Source organism: Cricetulus griseus, assembly GCF_003668045.3.
Source record: "Cricetulus griseus strain 17A/GY chromosome 1 unlocalized genomic scaffold, alternate assembly CriGri-PICRH-1.0 chr1_1, whole genome shotgun sequence".
Taxonomy (NCBI): Eukaryota; Metazoa; Chordata; class Mammalia; order Rodentia; family Cricetidae; genus Cricetulus; species Cricetulus griseus.
This window is the reverse complement of record NW_023276807.1, coordinates 69,209,553-69,224,939: the sequence shown is the minus strand read 5'-3', so window position 1 is coordinate 69,224,939 and position 15,387 is coordinate 69,209,553. Positions and strand designations below refer to the sequence as shown.

Below are 15,387 nucleotides of genomic sequence, written 5' to 3'. Positions count from 1 at the left end.
TCTGTCCTTTGTTGCAATGTCCAATTGCATCTTCATGAACACAGTCTGATGACACTTAGCCCTGTTTCTAGATGTAAATGTTTCCAAATTCAGGAAAACTCAGAGGCTGGAAGTCTAAGCATACCTCCTCCAGAACCATAGAACTTAATAAAGTTGGTTTTTAATTTGGCCTTGCCCTCAGCCAAAAACGACTGGTGACCCAGGCACACAGCAGCCATGGCCCCAGAAAGGGAAGGACAGGGTGTCGAATGGACAAGCCCCTGTCCTGCTTTTTTTGTCTTGTAGGGAAGTTTGATTAAAGTTAATATTTAGCTGACAAAATGTTTTTTCTTCCTCTGTCTGACTTGAAAGCCAGACCTTTCTCTAAGCTACAACTTAGTCCTAAGGAGATTTTTCTTATTAAAAGATAACCATCTCCTCCCGTAAGTGCCCGGTGGGGAGAAGTGGAGAGGTAGGACATGGTGGTATCTCAACAGCAATGCACACAGAAACCTCTGGGATTATGTGAAATACAGATTCAAGGTTCCAAGGCCATGCCTGGGACACTGTACTGCTTATGTATTTAGGATGAAGTTGAAATGACCGCACACAGAGACACAAGGACAGAACTCAATCAGCCAGGAGCCAGGTAGACAGCCCTCAGTGCTGAGCCTTTCTAAGCCCAGTTATAGCTCCTTCCCGCTGGTGTTCAGCCCTTCTCCATGCCATCACCAAGGGACAAAATGGGATCGCTGCTGTCAAACTTCTGGTGGGCCACCTCCCGGAGATGCACTGTGAAAAGTGGTGGTTTTTCATTGTCCTGCTTCCTAGGAAGCCCATCCCTTGGCTAGAATGAGGTGGGGGGGGGAATATAGCACATGGTCTTATAGGTCCTTTGAAAAGTGTCCCGGGCTTGTAAGATCCATTGTGTGTGTCCCTGCACTATGGAGATGGGAGCTGTGGGAGGGAGGAGATTTTCAGGGATGTTGTAGGAACTGGAAGAGCTTCGTGGATTTGGGAGTTTTGAGGCTGGTGTGTAGACACCTTCTCTCAGGACAGTTTTATTTTTAGCCTCTTTACACGAGGAAAGAAAGGGATGTAAATTAGTTTTCTGAGCTGGACTTTTCAGCAGAGGATGGAAATGTGTGCCTCCGCTGATTAGCACAAATGGAAACCCGCATCACCTGTGTGTGCAGCTGCTGCTTCTCCACCAGGCAGGACATCCTGGGGAAAGCCCCAGCCTGACCAACCAAACACACCTCCCAGGAGCACACTGAGACTGTGCACAAATGCCCAGTTACCCCACAAGGCAGGGTTCAAGCTGGCAACAGGAGCCAGGCCCAGGCTCCAACACCAATTCTCCCCAGATACCCCCTCCCCCGCCCTGGAGAGAAGCAGCCTAGAGGCTGTGTAATGTTCCAGCCCATCAACACTCAGGAGAAGTTGTTCAAAATTGACAAGATTGGCTAGAGCCAAAGAAGAAGAAAATTGTGTTAGCAGGGGGTGGAGTGAAGTTGGAGCATTTCTGGTAGGGCCGTGAAATGGTGCAGTCACTGAGGAAAAAGTTTGGTCACAACCCAGAAACTTGAATGTGGGACTGTTATGGGACCCACTGAGTCCTGGGGATAGACACCGAAAACTGACAGGAGGAACTCCAGCAGATGTTTGACACACATGCTGATAGCAGGACTGTTCAAAGTCCCAGAAGTGGGATGGGCCAGCCAGAAGGCTCAGCAAAAGATGTTTGCAGTGTACCCTGGAGACCTGTGTTTGATCCCCCAGGACCCATGGAAAGGTAGACAGAGAGGCCTGACTCTGATAAGTTGTCTTCTGACCTACAGATGTGTGCTATGGCATGTTTCTGTAAACACTCAGATATGCACATTGGTAGATGAGAGGATAGACTGGGTATACCCATACATGGAGTCATACCCAGCCATGAATATGAAATACTGGTCTGTGCCACAGTATATAGATGAGCTCCCAAAACATTGCACTGAGTGAAAGAAGCCAGACGCAAAAGGTCCCACATCACGTGATTTCATTTCTGTTGACTTACAGACACAGAGGCTGAAGGGTGGTTGCCAGAGACTGAGGGATTGCTTAATGGGTCTGAATTTCTCTCTGAGGCCAGGAAAGTACTTTTGGATCTAGATAAAGGTGAGACTTTCTCAGTGTGGAAAGCCACTGGGTTGTGCAATGAAGAGGTGACAGAATGCTCCCGAGGAGACAAGACTAGAGCTTACCCCGGAGGTAGACACCCATCCGAGAGTTCAGGTTAGAGGTCTCCTGGCAGTGGAGGGGAAGTGAGTTCACTGAGTACTCCGTCTTTCCCATCCAGGGGCCCAGGAAGGGGTTTGAGTATGAGAATGAGGGTGGTCTCCTGTCCCACATACAGGTCCTGTGCTAGCTAGGGACCTGTGTATTCCTCAGATCTAGTATGATTAACACCCCCCCCCCCCGGCAGACTTGCAGGCTGTGAGCAGTAAAGATACACATCACTCTGAGGGGTGTCCCATCCCCCCCACAAGTGATCATTGTAAAGGGTGACCTCCACGTGACATGGGGAGCTGAGGCTCTGCTGAATTTGTCTAACCCCAGGAAAGCTAGATCCATTACCACCACAAACCAAACCAAGATGGACATGGCTGGGAAAGACCCATAAAAGCCAGAGCCAAAACATGTTCTTTTCCCAAACACACAAACAGCAATCAAAACACAGTGCTTCAGAGACAGTGCTGAGTTTCTCAGTCCTGTGTCCAGCCCACAGTGCCACTGTCCTCACAGGAGGTCACACAGTGGGACCAGCCTCATGCTTGTAATGTTCTTCCAAGAGTCTATGATGCATGGACCACACCAGGCCCAGGACGCTGTGTCGGCCCCTCCCTGGCTGGGCATTTGCTGGTGTGGCATGGCTGGATGATGCTGAAAGGCATGAAGGAAGGGGAAAGGGAGCCCTGTATCTACCACTCAGACACTGACCCAGATCCAGCCCCAGGGACCTCTCCAGATTCCCCTTGGGTTGAGGAGTTAGGGTGCCTGAGCTCTGGGGTAGGACCCTAAATCTCTGCCACCAGTCTCTGTCTTCAAAGAATGGGACTTTTCCACCCACAGACCTGTGGATCCTACAAGAACCTGTAGCAGAGGTACATGAACAGCCCTGCATAAGGGCTCCCTGCTCCTGGATGGGCATCGCCATGACATCCACCTCATACCTCACCTCCCATAAGTCTGTCTTCTCACTTTAATACTATGAGACACTAAATATGGCCTCTCGACACTCAGTAAAAACATACACTTCACAGTAAAGACTGTCCATGTGGGCAATGGAGGACAAGATCAGAAACAAAGATATAAGCCTCCTCCGACCCCCAGGACAGCACAGGGCTTAGGAATGTGACCTCAGACAGGTCTTGACCCCTTCAGCGACTTCACATACATGGGACCCTTTAGTACTTGTCATTATTGATTATTTCATAAGCATATGTCTTCTGAGTTCCTCCCCGTTGGAGCATGTGTTAGCACTTCCTGTTTAAGGCTGAGTAATATTCCCTTGTAAGGCTCTACTTGTGCTCTGTGTAGCTCCTGTAGATGTTACATAGAGAAAAGTGTTGGGAGCATTTTACCCAAAGGAGACCTCAAAGCCAAGCAAGTTGGTTCTATTGTTGCAACTCAACGAGACTTCAAAGCCAAGCAAGTTGGTTCTATTGTTGCAACTCAACATTTGACCGCTTGCCATCAACCTCACCTGTCAAGCACTGTCACTTTCCACACTGAATGTGTTTCCCCGGAAGCTCTCTGACCTCTTTCTTAGCCAGGGATCCCTCTGTGATGGTTCTGGTACATGATGCCCATTTACACAACGCTCCTGAAGATGGGAGATCTTGGAGAATGAGAAGTGCCATTTGGAAAGTGACTGTAACTGATGATGCATGCTTGGTTTCAACTATGACACTGAAGATATGTTGTTCCCACAGGGTCAGCCGGGGCCAGTGGGCACCCAGGGGTACAATGGCCCCCCAGGGTTGCAAGGCTTCCCAGGACTACAGGGCCGCAAAGGAGACAAGGGTGAACGGGGAGCTCCTGGGCCGACTGGACCAAAAGGAGATGTGGTGCGTGTGCTGGCTGGGGTCCTCTGCTGTGGGTGGCACTCGGGGTCCTGACTGGGGTCCTCTGCTGTGGGTGGCACTGGGCCTTTCTGTTCATGTTAATTAATTGTTCTGATTCTTTACAGGGAGCCAGAGGCGTCTCTGGATTCCCCGGCGCAGATGGAATTCCTGTAAGTGTTTGGGAAGATGAGAAGGGTTAAGCATTGTGTTTGTTCCAAGCAATACATTTATAACTTAAAGAAACCTTTGAAATGAGGCGGCTTCTTTGTTTATAGCATCAAACGGTGTGGGGGTGGGGTTTTCTCTGCACTTGGTTTTCTCCTGGATTCCAGGCAAACAATGGGTTTCCTTCCTGGAGGTTCTTATAGATAGGGCTGCAGAACCGGGTCTACTTGGCTAGAACTTGACCTTGTTAAGCAGTCAAAAAAGATAGAGCCTGGTTCACAGATGGTCTGTAAAGAGCTGACCTCAAAAGTTCATCTGCCGTGTGGACAGTCTAAATATCAAAAGCCCATCAAGTACCAGGATGGAATGAAGCCCCATAGTGGCTTCTGCAGCTGCCCAGAGTCTCTGTGTTGATTGCACATAATGAGTCAAAAAGAGAGTTATAGGTGGGGTGTGGCTTATGTCTCTCAAGTAACATTTGGAAGGCTAAGGCAGGAGGATTGCCATGAGTTCAAGGCCAGCCTAAACTAAGAATAGGTCAACACACACACACACACACACACACACACACACACACACACACACACACGAGAAAAGTCTCAAAATGAAATAAAAGTGTTTTTATGAGCTAATTTACTTCTTGTGGCAAAAAAAAACAAAAAACAAAAACAAAACCAGCCTGACTCACAGCCTTCCTTGTAGGACTCGGCCAGCAGATTCCCAGCTCAGGCTTCCTGGCCAGACCTGAGCTCAGGAATAAGTGTGTTCACCACACATCCTGTCAGGCCTCCTTCGCCTGCTGCTGTGCCTGGAGGCATGGGCTCTGTGAACCTCACCATGGTCTCTCTTGCTGTGCACACACAGGGAAGGAGGCGGTTCCCCCAGCTTCACTGTCACCGCTGGTAACAGGAACTGGACCCAGGGAAGGGAAGTCAAGCAGAGGGAAGGCGGCCATGTTTAACAGAACATGAACCCAGCATGCCCCAGATCCATAGTGTGCTCTGGCAGACTTGGAGTTACACCACACTGTAGTTGGGGGAAAAGAAGTAACTGTCGCATGACTTGGAATCTTGAGAAACAGGCAGAGTATAGAATCCACACATTGACAGAGATAAACAAATCATAAAAACATTCTTCTACAAACAGCCTGAAACTAAATTGCCCATTTTTAAATTACTTCTTGGAACTTTCTGGACTGCCTGGCAGTTCCATCTTGATGGTTTGGTAATCCAAATGAATTAAGATGGAGGGACGTTATGGGGTAGGATGGAAACCGATGTGTCTCATTTTCATTCAGTTTTTTTTTTGTATCTTCATGTTTATTCCATATCAGAAGCAAATGATTACCGAGTTAGAGGGACAGTCACCACCATTTCCGCAGTTTCAGCTCTGCTCACAGATGCCAGAGTCCCTGCAGAGAATACAGCACTAATGATGGGGCCTGAATGTCACTTGTCAGAGCTCATCAGCTTGTGAATCTTGATCTTAAGGGGGCTGCATCATGTTACGTGTTCAAAGTTGTGTAAGGCAGCATCCATGAGGAGCTTAGGAGCCCTGTCCCAGAGAAAGGTGTCTAATTAGATATGAAAAGTGGATGTGGATGTCTAGTCAGTGTGACTTGTCAGTTCTCATCAAAGCTCAGCTTTAGCCAAGATCATGTTGGTGTGCACTTCCCAGTGTTATGGGTCGGTTCTAGGAAGGAACCACGGAAGGTAGTCTCCACCAAACTGGTGAAGACCTCAACCGTATGTTCCGGGGAAATGCTGCAGGGACAGCAGAGCTGGAGAAAGCTAATTTCTTGAGGCAGAACTGAAAGGCCAGGTCTAGAAACCCCTCTTGTCCTTACCCAGAAGGCACCAGAAAGAAGGAACACTCCTGGACTCACAGTGCAACAGGGACACTACTGACTCACCACAGTACAACTGCCCAAAACACAAGCCAAAGCTGCCTAAAGCAAAGAGATGTGCAAAGGAAGAAATTTCTTTTAGTATTTTTCAGTATCGTTGTTTGTGTGGGATTTGTTCCCAGACTCTTAAAATTTTCCAAATTTCTCAAATCAAAAAAAAAGCATCCAGACGGCCTCAGAAGAAACCACTCAGGAATATGTTTGGTTTTTACTGAGATACATCATTTAAAGAAATTGTACAATTACAAAAACTCACCTAAATGTGTGCTGTTTAGGTACATATCAAAACAGGTTGTGTTCTGGTAAAGCACAAACTGTCGGCTGTCAGCTCTTCCCCATTTGTCTGAACCAGCTCAATGCAACCCAAGCCCCTCTAGTCACTTAGCAGGCACTTGGTCATGTTGCCAGCCCAGGTGACAACTCTGAATGTCTCAGGGTTTTGATATTTTTGCCTAAATCTAAAACTTTGTGGGGCACGGTGGTACACACCTGTAATCCCAGCATTTGGGAGACTGAAGCAGAGGATCTCAGGTTGGTATCCAGCCTAGGCTACATAGTGAGAGCTTTCTCAGATGACAATAAAATAATTAAAGCAGTGTGTCACCAAAGAAAGCTCTGAGGTGTGACTACCACCTTCACTTGAGATTTGGCCTCTCTGGCTCCCTGTCCACAGTTTAGTGAGGCTGTAAATCCATCCAACAGCTGCATCTAACAGCTCGTATAGACTTTCAGGGTTTCTGTTTCCCAAGGCCTGCTGGAAGGCCCCTGAAGCAAGACAGAGAAAGCCAAGTTCCTTAGCACCTATGAGGAATGGTACCCCACATTTATAGCCTTGCACCCACTTAAGGCACACCTACATCTTTCCTTGTTTAATCTCTCATTCCTTCCTTCATCCATTTTTTAGTTATCTTTTCCTTGGATTCGTGCTGGGGGTGTGGCTTTTGAGAGCATTTACCACTGTTTCATGGATCAATTATGTGAAAACTTGATTGTTCACACACCATTCCGCTTTCCAGGGACATCCAGGGCAAGGTGGGCCCCGAGGAAGACCAGGCTATGATGGTTGCAATGGGACCAGAGGAGACGCAGGTCCACAAGGGCCCTCTGGATCTGGGGGCTTCTATGGCTCCCCTGTAAGTATAAGGGCAGTGTGGTGGTATGTTTAGCCTAGAAGGCTGGGTGGTGGTCACCTGTCAGTGTAACTGGACCAAACAGAATGTGGTGTGGGCTCCACTTCCCAGGTTCATTCCAGGAGGGCCACCTGCCAAGCCTTGTCCTTGCCATCAAGGACAAGGACAAGCTGCTTTTCCTGCCTGCTTCTCTCTTTCTCTCTCTCTCTCTCTCTCTCTCTCTGTCTCTGTGTCTCTCTGTCTCTCTCTCTCTGTCTCTGTGTCTCTCTCTCTCTCTCTCTCTCTCTCTCTCTCTCTCTCTCTCTCTCTCTCTCTCCAGCTGAATGTCCTGGATTCAAGCAAGTTCGTTGTCCCTCTTCTTGATTCAGTGTTAGGTAGAAGATAAGTGGCTTGGTGTATGTTCTTGCCTGATATCTCCAAGGATCACACCATCTCCTACTGTATTCTCAGTCAAATAACAGCGAATAGCTGTTTAGAACAGTTAATAACACAGCTAAAACCAGAAAGCTTCAATCTTGTCCCAAGTGTCTGTTAGGCATGGAGGAATCATCAGATAGGATCTCTGTTTCTCCAGCATCTACAAAGTGGCAGATAGGCAATAGAATTCCTATAATTGCCCATCCTTTGACCTCATTATTGGGGTCTTTGCAAAGAATCCTAAAATGCTCTCTCAGAACTATAGTTGCAAATTCAGGTTATACTAACATTTTTTTCATTAAGCCTTTGTATTTTGAAAACACACTGAGGTGAAAAGAAGCCATGAGCAAGCATCCCCACCTTCATCCTGCAGCAAGTTGGTTTCTCTGATCAATGGGCTCCACCTCCACCTTGCAGTGCCAGCTCACCCCGACTCTTTTCTGGATGGTTCAGTGTTTCAGTGAATTGCATTACTTCTCTGTCTGTCAAGCTTAAGTTTTATGACCAAGACACATGTCACTGTAAAATACTGATTACATATAGATATCCAAAGGAACTGTGCTCCTGTTTGTACAGTCTGCCTACCTGTGGTGTAATTCAATATCTCTAAGAGTCTTCCTGTTTACACTGTTGGGGTACCAATACTGTTACAAAGAAAAGATAATATAGTTCTGTGCCAGGGGATGAGTGTGGAGGTTCTGAAGATAATTTAAATCCTATAAACTGTTTCCATTTTAACTCAAGAGTATGAAAAACCTCAGACTTACAGTTGGACCCTAAGGAAGTTGGTATGGAGGGGTTACCTATGTAATCCATGGGGACTCTGAGCATTGTGAACGAAGATGACAGTCACCTGTGTCATCATGGCCATGCTGGAAGATAATGGGTTCTTCTGTGTTTTTTCCTATGGTGTATCTGCTAATTTAGGGGCCCCAAGGACCCAAGGGGCAGAAAGGTGAACCTTACGTACTGCGTAAAGAAGACCAAGACAAATACAGGGTATGTTTGCCATAGATAGGAAACAGGACTCAGGGAGCCCACATAAATTGTCAACAAACCTAGTTAGAAATTAGCTCTGAGTGAAAGAAAGGAACCCACAGATACATGGTGTGGTTCAAGGCTGCGATTGGGGTCATCATATTCTGTGTGGGATGTATTTAGTTTCCCCATGTTCTCAATGCCCAAGACCAAATACCTCAGTCTGGGGGGAGGGGCTTGTATAGTTCATGCTTATTTCCAACTCTGCCATATATAGAGGTAAATCCAACGATGCTTAAAACCAATAACTCTTGTGGCTTAGGAGATGGCTTAATTGGTAAAAGGCTTTGCAAGCATAAGGTCTGAGTTGAAATCCCAAAACCCATGTAAAAAAAAAAAAAATGGGCACAGTGTCTTATTCTTAACCCCAGCACAGGGGAGGTGGAGACAGGCAGATAGCTCCCTGGGGTTCAATCGCCATCCAGACTAGCCTATTTAGGGAACTCCAGACCAATGAGAGACTGCCTCAAAAAACAACATGGCTGTCTCCTGAGGCATAACATTTGGCATTGACTTCTTGCCTCACATGAACACACATATGCCTGCAAGAACTCATGCACCCATATGTATGCGCGCTCACACACACACATACACACACACACACACACACACACACACACACACACACGTAATTCTTAATTAACCCTGTTTCCTCTCAACCAGGGTGAACCTGGAGAGCCTGGACAGATCGGCTACCAGGTGAGTATTGTTTCCCTTAGGGACTCTTCCATGCAGAACTTTAAAAACATTTGAGTAGTCATGCCAGTCTGCTGTCTTCAAGCCATGCCTTCTTTGTCCATCCGCAGGGGCCTCCTGGCCGCCTGGGGCTGATAGGACAGATGGGTCCCATGGGAGCACCCGGAAGACCGGTAAGTCCCTGTGGTTGGTCACCCCAGCCCGTGTCAGGTCACCTATGGATGGTCCTTTTTTAACCTACTGAGCATCATTGAGTCACAGACAGTTCTAGCTGGGGCCCCTCCCATCATGGGTAAGCTCTCCAGGTTCCATATTAACTATGTGACAAGGGGCCATCATCCTGGGCAAAGAAAACCAAATACCCGACTCAGGTCAACAAGAAAACAGATTTTTTTTTCTGGGCCAGGCCATGTGCAGCAGGTACATCCCACCTGGGCCATAGCCACTATAGAAGGGAAACTTTGGACATCATTTATAGAATGGAGGCCACAGGCCGCCCCTCCCTTCCAGTGCAATGACATAGCAAAGTGTGTTGGGTTAGAAGCAGGATAAGGGAGGGCTTGCAAGAAAGGAGGAGGAGGGGGCAAGTGCACCCCCAGCCCTGCATGCTCCCGCTACCACACTGAGCATGCAGCATATCTCAGCCACCACGAGAAGGCTTCAGCCTCATTAAGAACACTTCTGAGCAGTAAGACAAATAAGTCTTAGATGACACACAAGGGAGTTTGGATCCAGGTAAGTGACATTCTCCCAGAAACCCATTCTCAGGACTCAGGCTGCCCTCATATGTGTGTGTGCAAGCTCACAGCCTGGGAGGGGAGAGTGTAGTTCCCTCCAGGCTGCAATGATCAGTTATAATAATGATTGTGACCTTTAAAAAACCCTTGTGCAATAGAAGTCTTTCTGCCTCAACACTGTGGCAGATTCAGCCAAGATAGAGCAACGAGAGGCATACTACTCTCCCTGCGAGTAGCTGGCTCACTCATACAGCAACAACTGTGCAGCTTAGGGTTTTTCTCTAAATAGAGTTCAGAGGGGCTGGAGAGGTAGCTTAGTCAGTGACATGCTTGCTGTGTAAGCCTGAAAGCTTGAGTCCCATCCCTGGCGCCATGTGAGAAACCAAGTATGGTATCATATACCTGTAATCACAGAGCTGGAGAGGTGGAGACAAGGGGATCCCTGAAGCTCGCTGAGCAGCCAGCCTAGCTGAATTCATAAGCAACAGGGTTAGTGTGAGACCATCTCAAAAAGTAAGGTAGAGTATGGTCCAGTGATTGAGGAAGAACACTGGCCTTCAGACATGTGCACATACATATGCACGTGCACGCGGACACACACACACACACACACACACACACACACACACACACACGCACGCACGCACGCACGCACATGCACACGCACACACATACACACATGCACATATGCACAAGGAAAGTGCAAGGAATAGATAAAAAGCATAGTTCAGAGACCCTTAGGATACATGTTGCAGATGCTTAGTCTGTGGAACTGACCTACAGATCTGTCTGTGAACATTTGTGACTCCACCGCCAAAATGTGACAGTGTCTTGTGGGGAATCTGGCTGCAGTCACAGGGCCTGGGACCTCACAAAGCCTAGGGACAGACACATCAAGGATGCGGTGAAGTCACAAGCCCAAAACACACAAGCAAACCAGGAACAGCTGTGGGTAGACAGCGGCACATTCCAAGGGCAGTGACCCGGTCTTCCTCCTGGCTTTTCATCCCACCAAGACAGATGGGGAAGCTCTGACCATACTGTTCGAAGTGGACAGTCGATGGTTTTCCCAGGGCCTCCAAGCAGATGTCATCTGGGTCATGGGAGGGAAGGAAAATATACATGTCTTTGTATTTCTGCAGGGACCACCAGGGCCCCCTGGACCCAAAGGACAACCAGTAAGTTGGTGGGGACAAGGCTGAGGGAGGGTCTCTTTGGTGATTAATGTCTGTCTTCTTTGACCAGAAAACAACTAGGCTGACAGCTGTTTCTGGTATAGATTATGCTGAGCCTTGATGCATAGGAAGAGATTCTTTAGAGTGTCTGGACACCTGGCCCAAACCTATGTGAGGATGCTGGGTGATACTGTTTGAGGCTCCATGACACCTCTGTGGCTATGTGCAAATCACACTAACAAGCCGTAATGAAAGCTGTGCAGCTGAACTATCTAGGGGCAGTTCCTATTTATCTATAGGTGCAATTTCCCAGGGTGGACTGGGGACACTACATTTACTTAAGGGAAGTGGGAAACCCTCGTCCTACCTGAATGTAGTAAGAAGCCATTGGAGCCTCAGGTCAGTGCTAGGGACATGTCCAGTGCTCCTGAGTCAGGCTGGATCCCAGAGCCGCATTGCTCCCACGACAGGGTACTTGTTACATTGGTGGAAACACAACCAATCATGTAGTTTGTTAGAACCTTGGAGAACAGAGCCAGGATTTGTTGTGACCTGGGAAAGTTGGATAAATGTCCAGACTCAGTCATGTTGATGAGGAAAATATCTGATCAGAGATACTGGGGTCCAGCAGGAGGCTTGGAGGAGCCATCGGCTACTCCATTCCAGATGCAGGTCTTCATGTTCCCACGCCGGCTCCATATGCAGTCTCATTTCTGTGACCCCTGGTAACCTTGCCTGCCACCCACCCCCATACCCCTTAGGCTCCATCCACTCCAACAGAGTTCCAGCTGGAGCTGGAACTTGAGGAGGCTCCTGGATACCCCCCACTCCCCCACACACACTCACCCCCATCAGACAGCCCCGAGCAGGATGGAAAGGGCCTAGAGCCAAGGACAGCGGAAGCCGGCAGGGCTGCAGGGCCAAGGAAGCAGTGGCCCAGGCAAGGCTCTGGCCTCAGATCTCCCCTGGCTGCTGCAAATACAAACAGCCCCCTCACCCTGGCCAAGTCACTTCCTGGCAACTTTGACAAGCAGCTCTGAGCAGAGAATGCTGTAGGGGCTCACATGGCCGCCATGCTGTGCTTTGATTTTAGCTCCCAGCCAGGTGGCGAAGCAAGAAAAGCAGAATTTAATTAAAGGTTTTGCTTTTATTTTCAAAAGATATCTAAGCATCAGAGGAGACAGACAGTAGACTGCAGAGAGAGACTTCAGGGGTCCTGTGTGACTCTTGCTCACTGTAGCAGTAGAGAGAGACCCTGGGAAAGAGTTACAGCTGCTTGGGGGCAAGAGGAAAGAGCACTGTGTGAATTTGTGGGGTGCCTCCTCGCATCGCTGGTCCCAGGCATCAGGGAGGGCTGACTCCAGCCCAGCTGCTCCTCAGAGGAACTGTTAAATAAACACTGGCTGAGACACAGGCCTGACTTTGCCTCAGAAAACAATCCAAACAGGCACATAAATATGAAATGTGACCAGTTGTTAAGTCCCCTAAAATCATTAAAAAGAAAGAAATGTTTATATGACATTAGGGTGGTTTTATCTAAATGAGATGACTTGGGTCTCCAGATATGGTATCTGGGCTGCACTGTATGTTAGAGCACCCAGAACCTGAGGGCGAACTCTGACATCCCTTGGATGAGCTGATGTGTCAGCTAACAGGATCCCTTTCACCTCCACCACTCACTCCTCAGGTCTTCCTTAGGCAGAGCACCCAGCAGAGCCACTGGGATCCTAAAGGGCATAAGGGGTCACAGTTCAGAGAGGGCTTGGCCTCTTTTCTTCTAAAAAATACTTTCATTTCACTGTGATTCTTTATTCTTACAAACTCATGGATTCTATCTCTGTTTCCAGGGCAACCGAGGACTTGGTTTTTACGGAAAGAAGGGTGAAAAGGTAAAGAGACCTGATGACAGGAACTAGTGACCATCACTGCCCAGGGTGACTTGGTACTCTCCAGGTGACCTGCAAACACACAATTTGCATAGAGATCTCGGTCAAGTGTCAGGTCACCCACACTCCAAGGACAATTGTGGATCAGTGAGACATGAATGTGAACTGTCTAGATTCCGACAGGGACATGTGACTTCCACCTGTCTTAAGGACTGGGAAGTGGAGGTGTCCCCTAAGAGTGTCTTTTAATGTGTGGGACTCAGAGATGATCGAAAGGACTCAAGCTAAACCAGGCAGTGGTGGCACATGCCTTTAATCCCAGCACTCGGGAGGCAGAGACAGGTGGATCTCTGAGTTTGAGCCAGCCTGGTCTACAGAGTGAATTCCAGGTCAGCCAAGGCTACACTGAGAAACCCTGTCTTGAAACAAAAAGGTAGAGGGACTCGACTGAAGAATAATCTAGCATCACCTCAGGGAACAATCACACGGCTGCCCTGGATGACTCCAGTCATGAAAGGGTTGTGTGACTTTCGTTGCCTCCTTGCGAGCCCCCATGGCTTCGAAGAGGAACATGGTACCCACACCTGGCCAGCCAATTACACTCTCATTCACCGTGAGCCCACCTGCTCCCCAGGCAGCAGATTTGTCCCTCTGGCTCTACTATGTGAGTGCTATCATCCATGGACACTCTGCTTTTTCATTGAATTCCATAAGTGGAAATCAGAATTCCTAAAATAATAAGGGGGGAATTAAAGATCAAAACACATAAAAATGTAAAGTTCCTACAATCCCACAGTAATAAGGTAAAATAAGAGGGTGGAGGGCCTGGGGAGAAACCACTGGTAGGATAGTCACATGGGGGACAGTGGAGACAAAGTTAGATCTGCAATCCACAAAAGGCCTTAATCGGACGATAATGAGCACAGCAAGCCCCCTTGAGTAGTGTATCCTTTAACAGTCTTCCAACCTGTTAGTGCTGAGGACACACAGAAGCCTTCTTCAGAGGGTGACCAAGCACTCAGTCTGCTGCCATTCCTGTTACATGATAGCTGAAACTCAAAGAGTCATTTATATGTGGAAATAACAGAAAGCAAGTTCTTTGCATTCATCAGTTTCTAAAGGAGAAAATGTGTGAACAAGGCATGAGGCTTGCTGGCCTTTGCTGCTGCTGATACAAATGCAGTGAACACCTCCTCGAGATACTTTGTCTAGCCTTTACTCTTTAGGGTATACAGCTCCTCTTGCTTGCTGACAACCTGCATGTATAGAAATCAATCAAAGGCTGTAACCCACAGGTGCAGTACAGTGTGGAATTATTAATGATCTCTGTGACCTTGACATATAAAATTCTGAACAATTGGTGATGGAAGCTCAGTTCACATCATTTTAGACTATGATGATTTTGATACGATGAGTTAAAATTATGATGATTTTTGTTTCGGTACAAAGCAGGTGTTCGGTAACATGCAAAACAAAATAGTGTGTGTGGTGAGATTGTGCTGTCACCCAACTTATGTACCCTTCTTCTGATTCAAAAACTGTCACTTTTTGACAGGGTGACGTAGGACAGCCAGGACCCAATGGGATCCCATCCGACATCACACTCATTGGGCCCACAACAACAACGTACCGTCCAGATCAGTACAAGGTAAAAGGGTGATCATTCCCAGGTGACCTAGGAAAAGGAGAAAGCAAATGCCACTTTCTTCATTTTATGCAAACAGTTGCATCCTAAGATGGGATAGATCTCACCGCCAAATTAGGAAAAAAAAAAAAAAAAAAAAACTCAGATTTGCACCGGCTATTGGAGGGACTGCATGGCTCCCGCCAGGAGCAGCAGGCAGTTGGGAGCTGCAGGATCTTAAGTGTTAGCAGCAAAAATGGGACAAGGGCCTCCCATCCAAAAAAAAGGAAAAAATAGAGTGAAGAAAGCCTTTATTGCTTTTAAAGCCATTTGGCTTGAGATGTTAGTGTGTTCCACCTAACTGTCTTTTCCTAAGCAGACTTTATTTGACTGAAGGTGGTCATTTTCGGGAGAGTTTCTTCCTAGGGTGTGTTCTCCCACTGTGGGACAGATGTGTGGGAGCTAACTTCCATCTACCTGGATGATCAGAAGTGCCTGTGCCCTGTTGCTGGTACATTTGAATTT

At 47.7% G+C, this 15,387-nt stretch overlaps 1 protein-coding gene across 2 annotated transcripts in view; it reads left to right on the top strand.

Moving 5' to 3' along the window:
- The window catches only part of Col4a2 (collagen type IV alpha 2 chain), a 138,838-nt gene that overhangs the window by 81,028 nt on the left and 42,423 nt on the right, over positions 1–15,387 (top strand). For both annotated transcript variants that reach the window (XM_027387877.1, XM_035452393.1), the window contains exons 5-13: positions 3,957–4,091; positions 4,214–4,258; positions 7,176–7,292; positions 8,634–8,705; positions 9,408–9,443; positions 9,551–9,613; positions 11,320–11,355; positions 13,200–13,241; positions 14,794–14,886. In XM_027387877.1, coding sequence (XP_027243678.1) covers positions 3,957–4,091; positions 4,214–4,258; positions 7,176–7,292; positions 8,634–8,705; positions 9,408–9,443; positions 9,551–9,613; positions 11,320–11,355; positions 13,200–13,241; positions 14,794–14,886 — 639 coding nt within the window. The remainder of the gene's footprint in view (positions 1–3,956; positions 4,092–4,213; positions 4,259–7,175; positions 7,293–8,633; positions 8,706–9,407; positions 9,444–9,550; positions 9,614–11,319; positions 11,356–13,199; positions 13,242–14,793; positions 14,887–15,387) is intronic.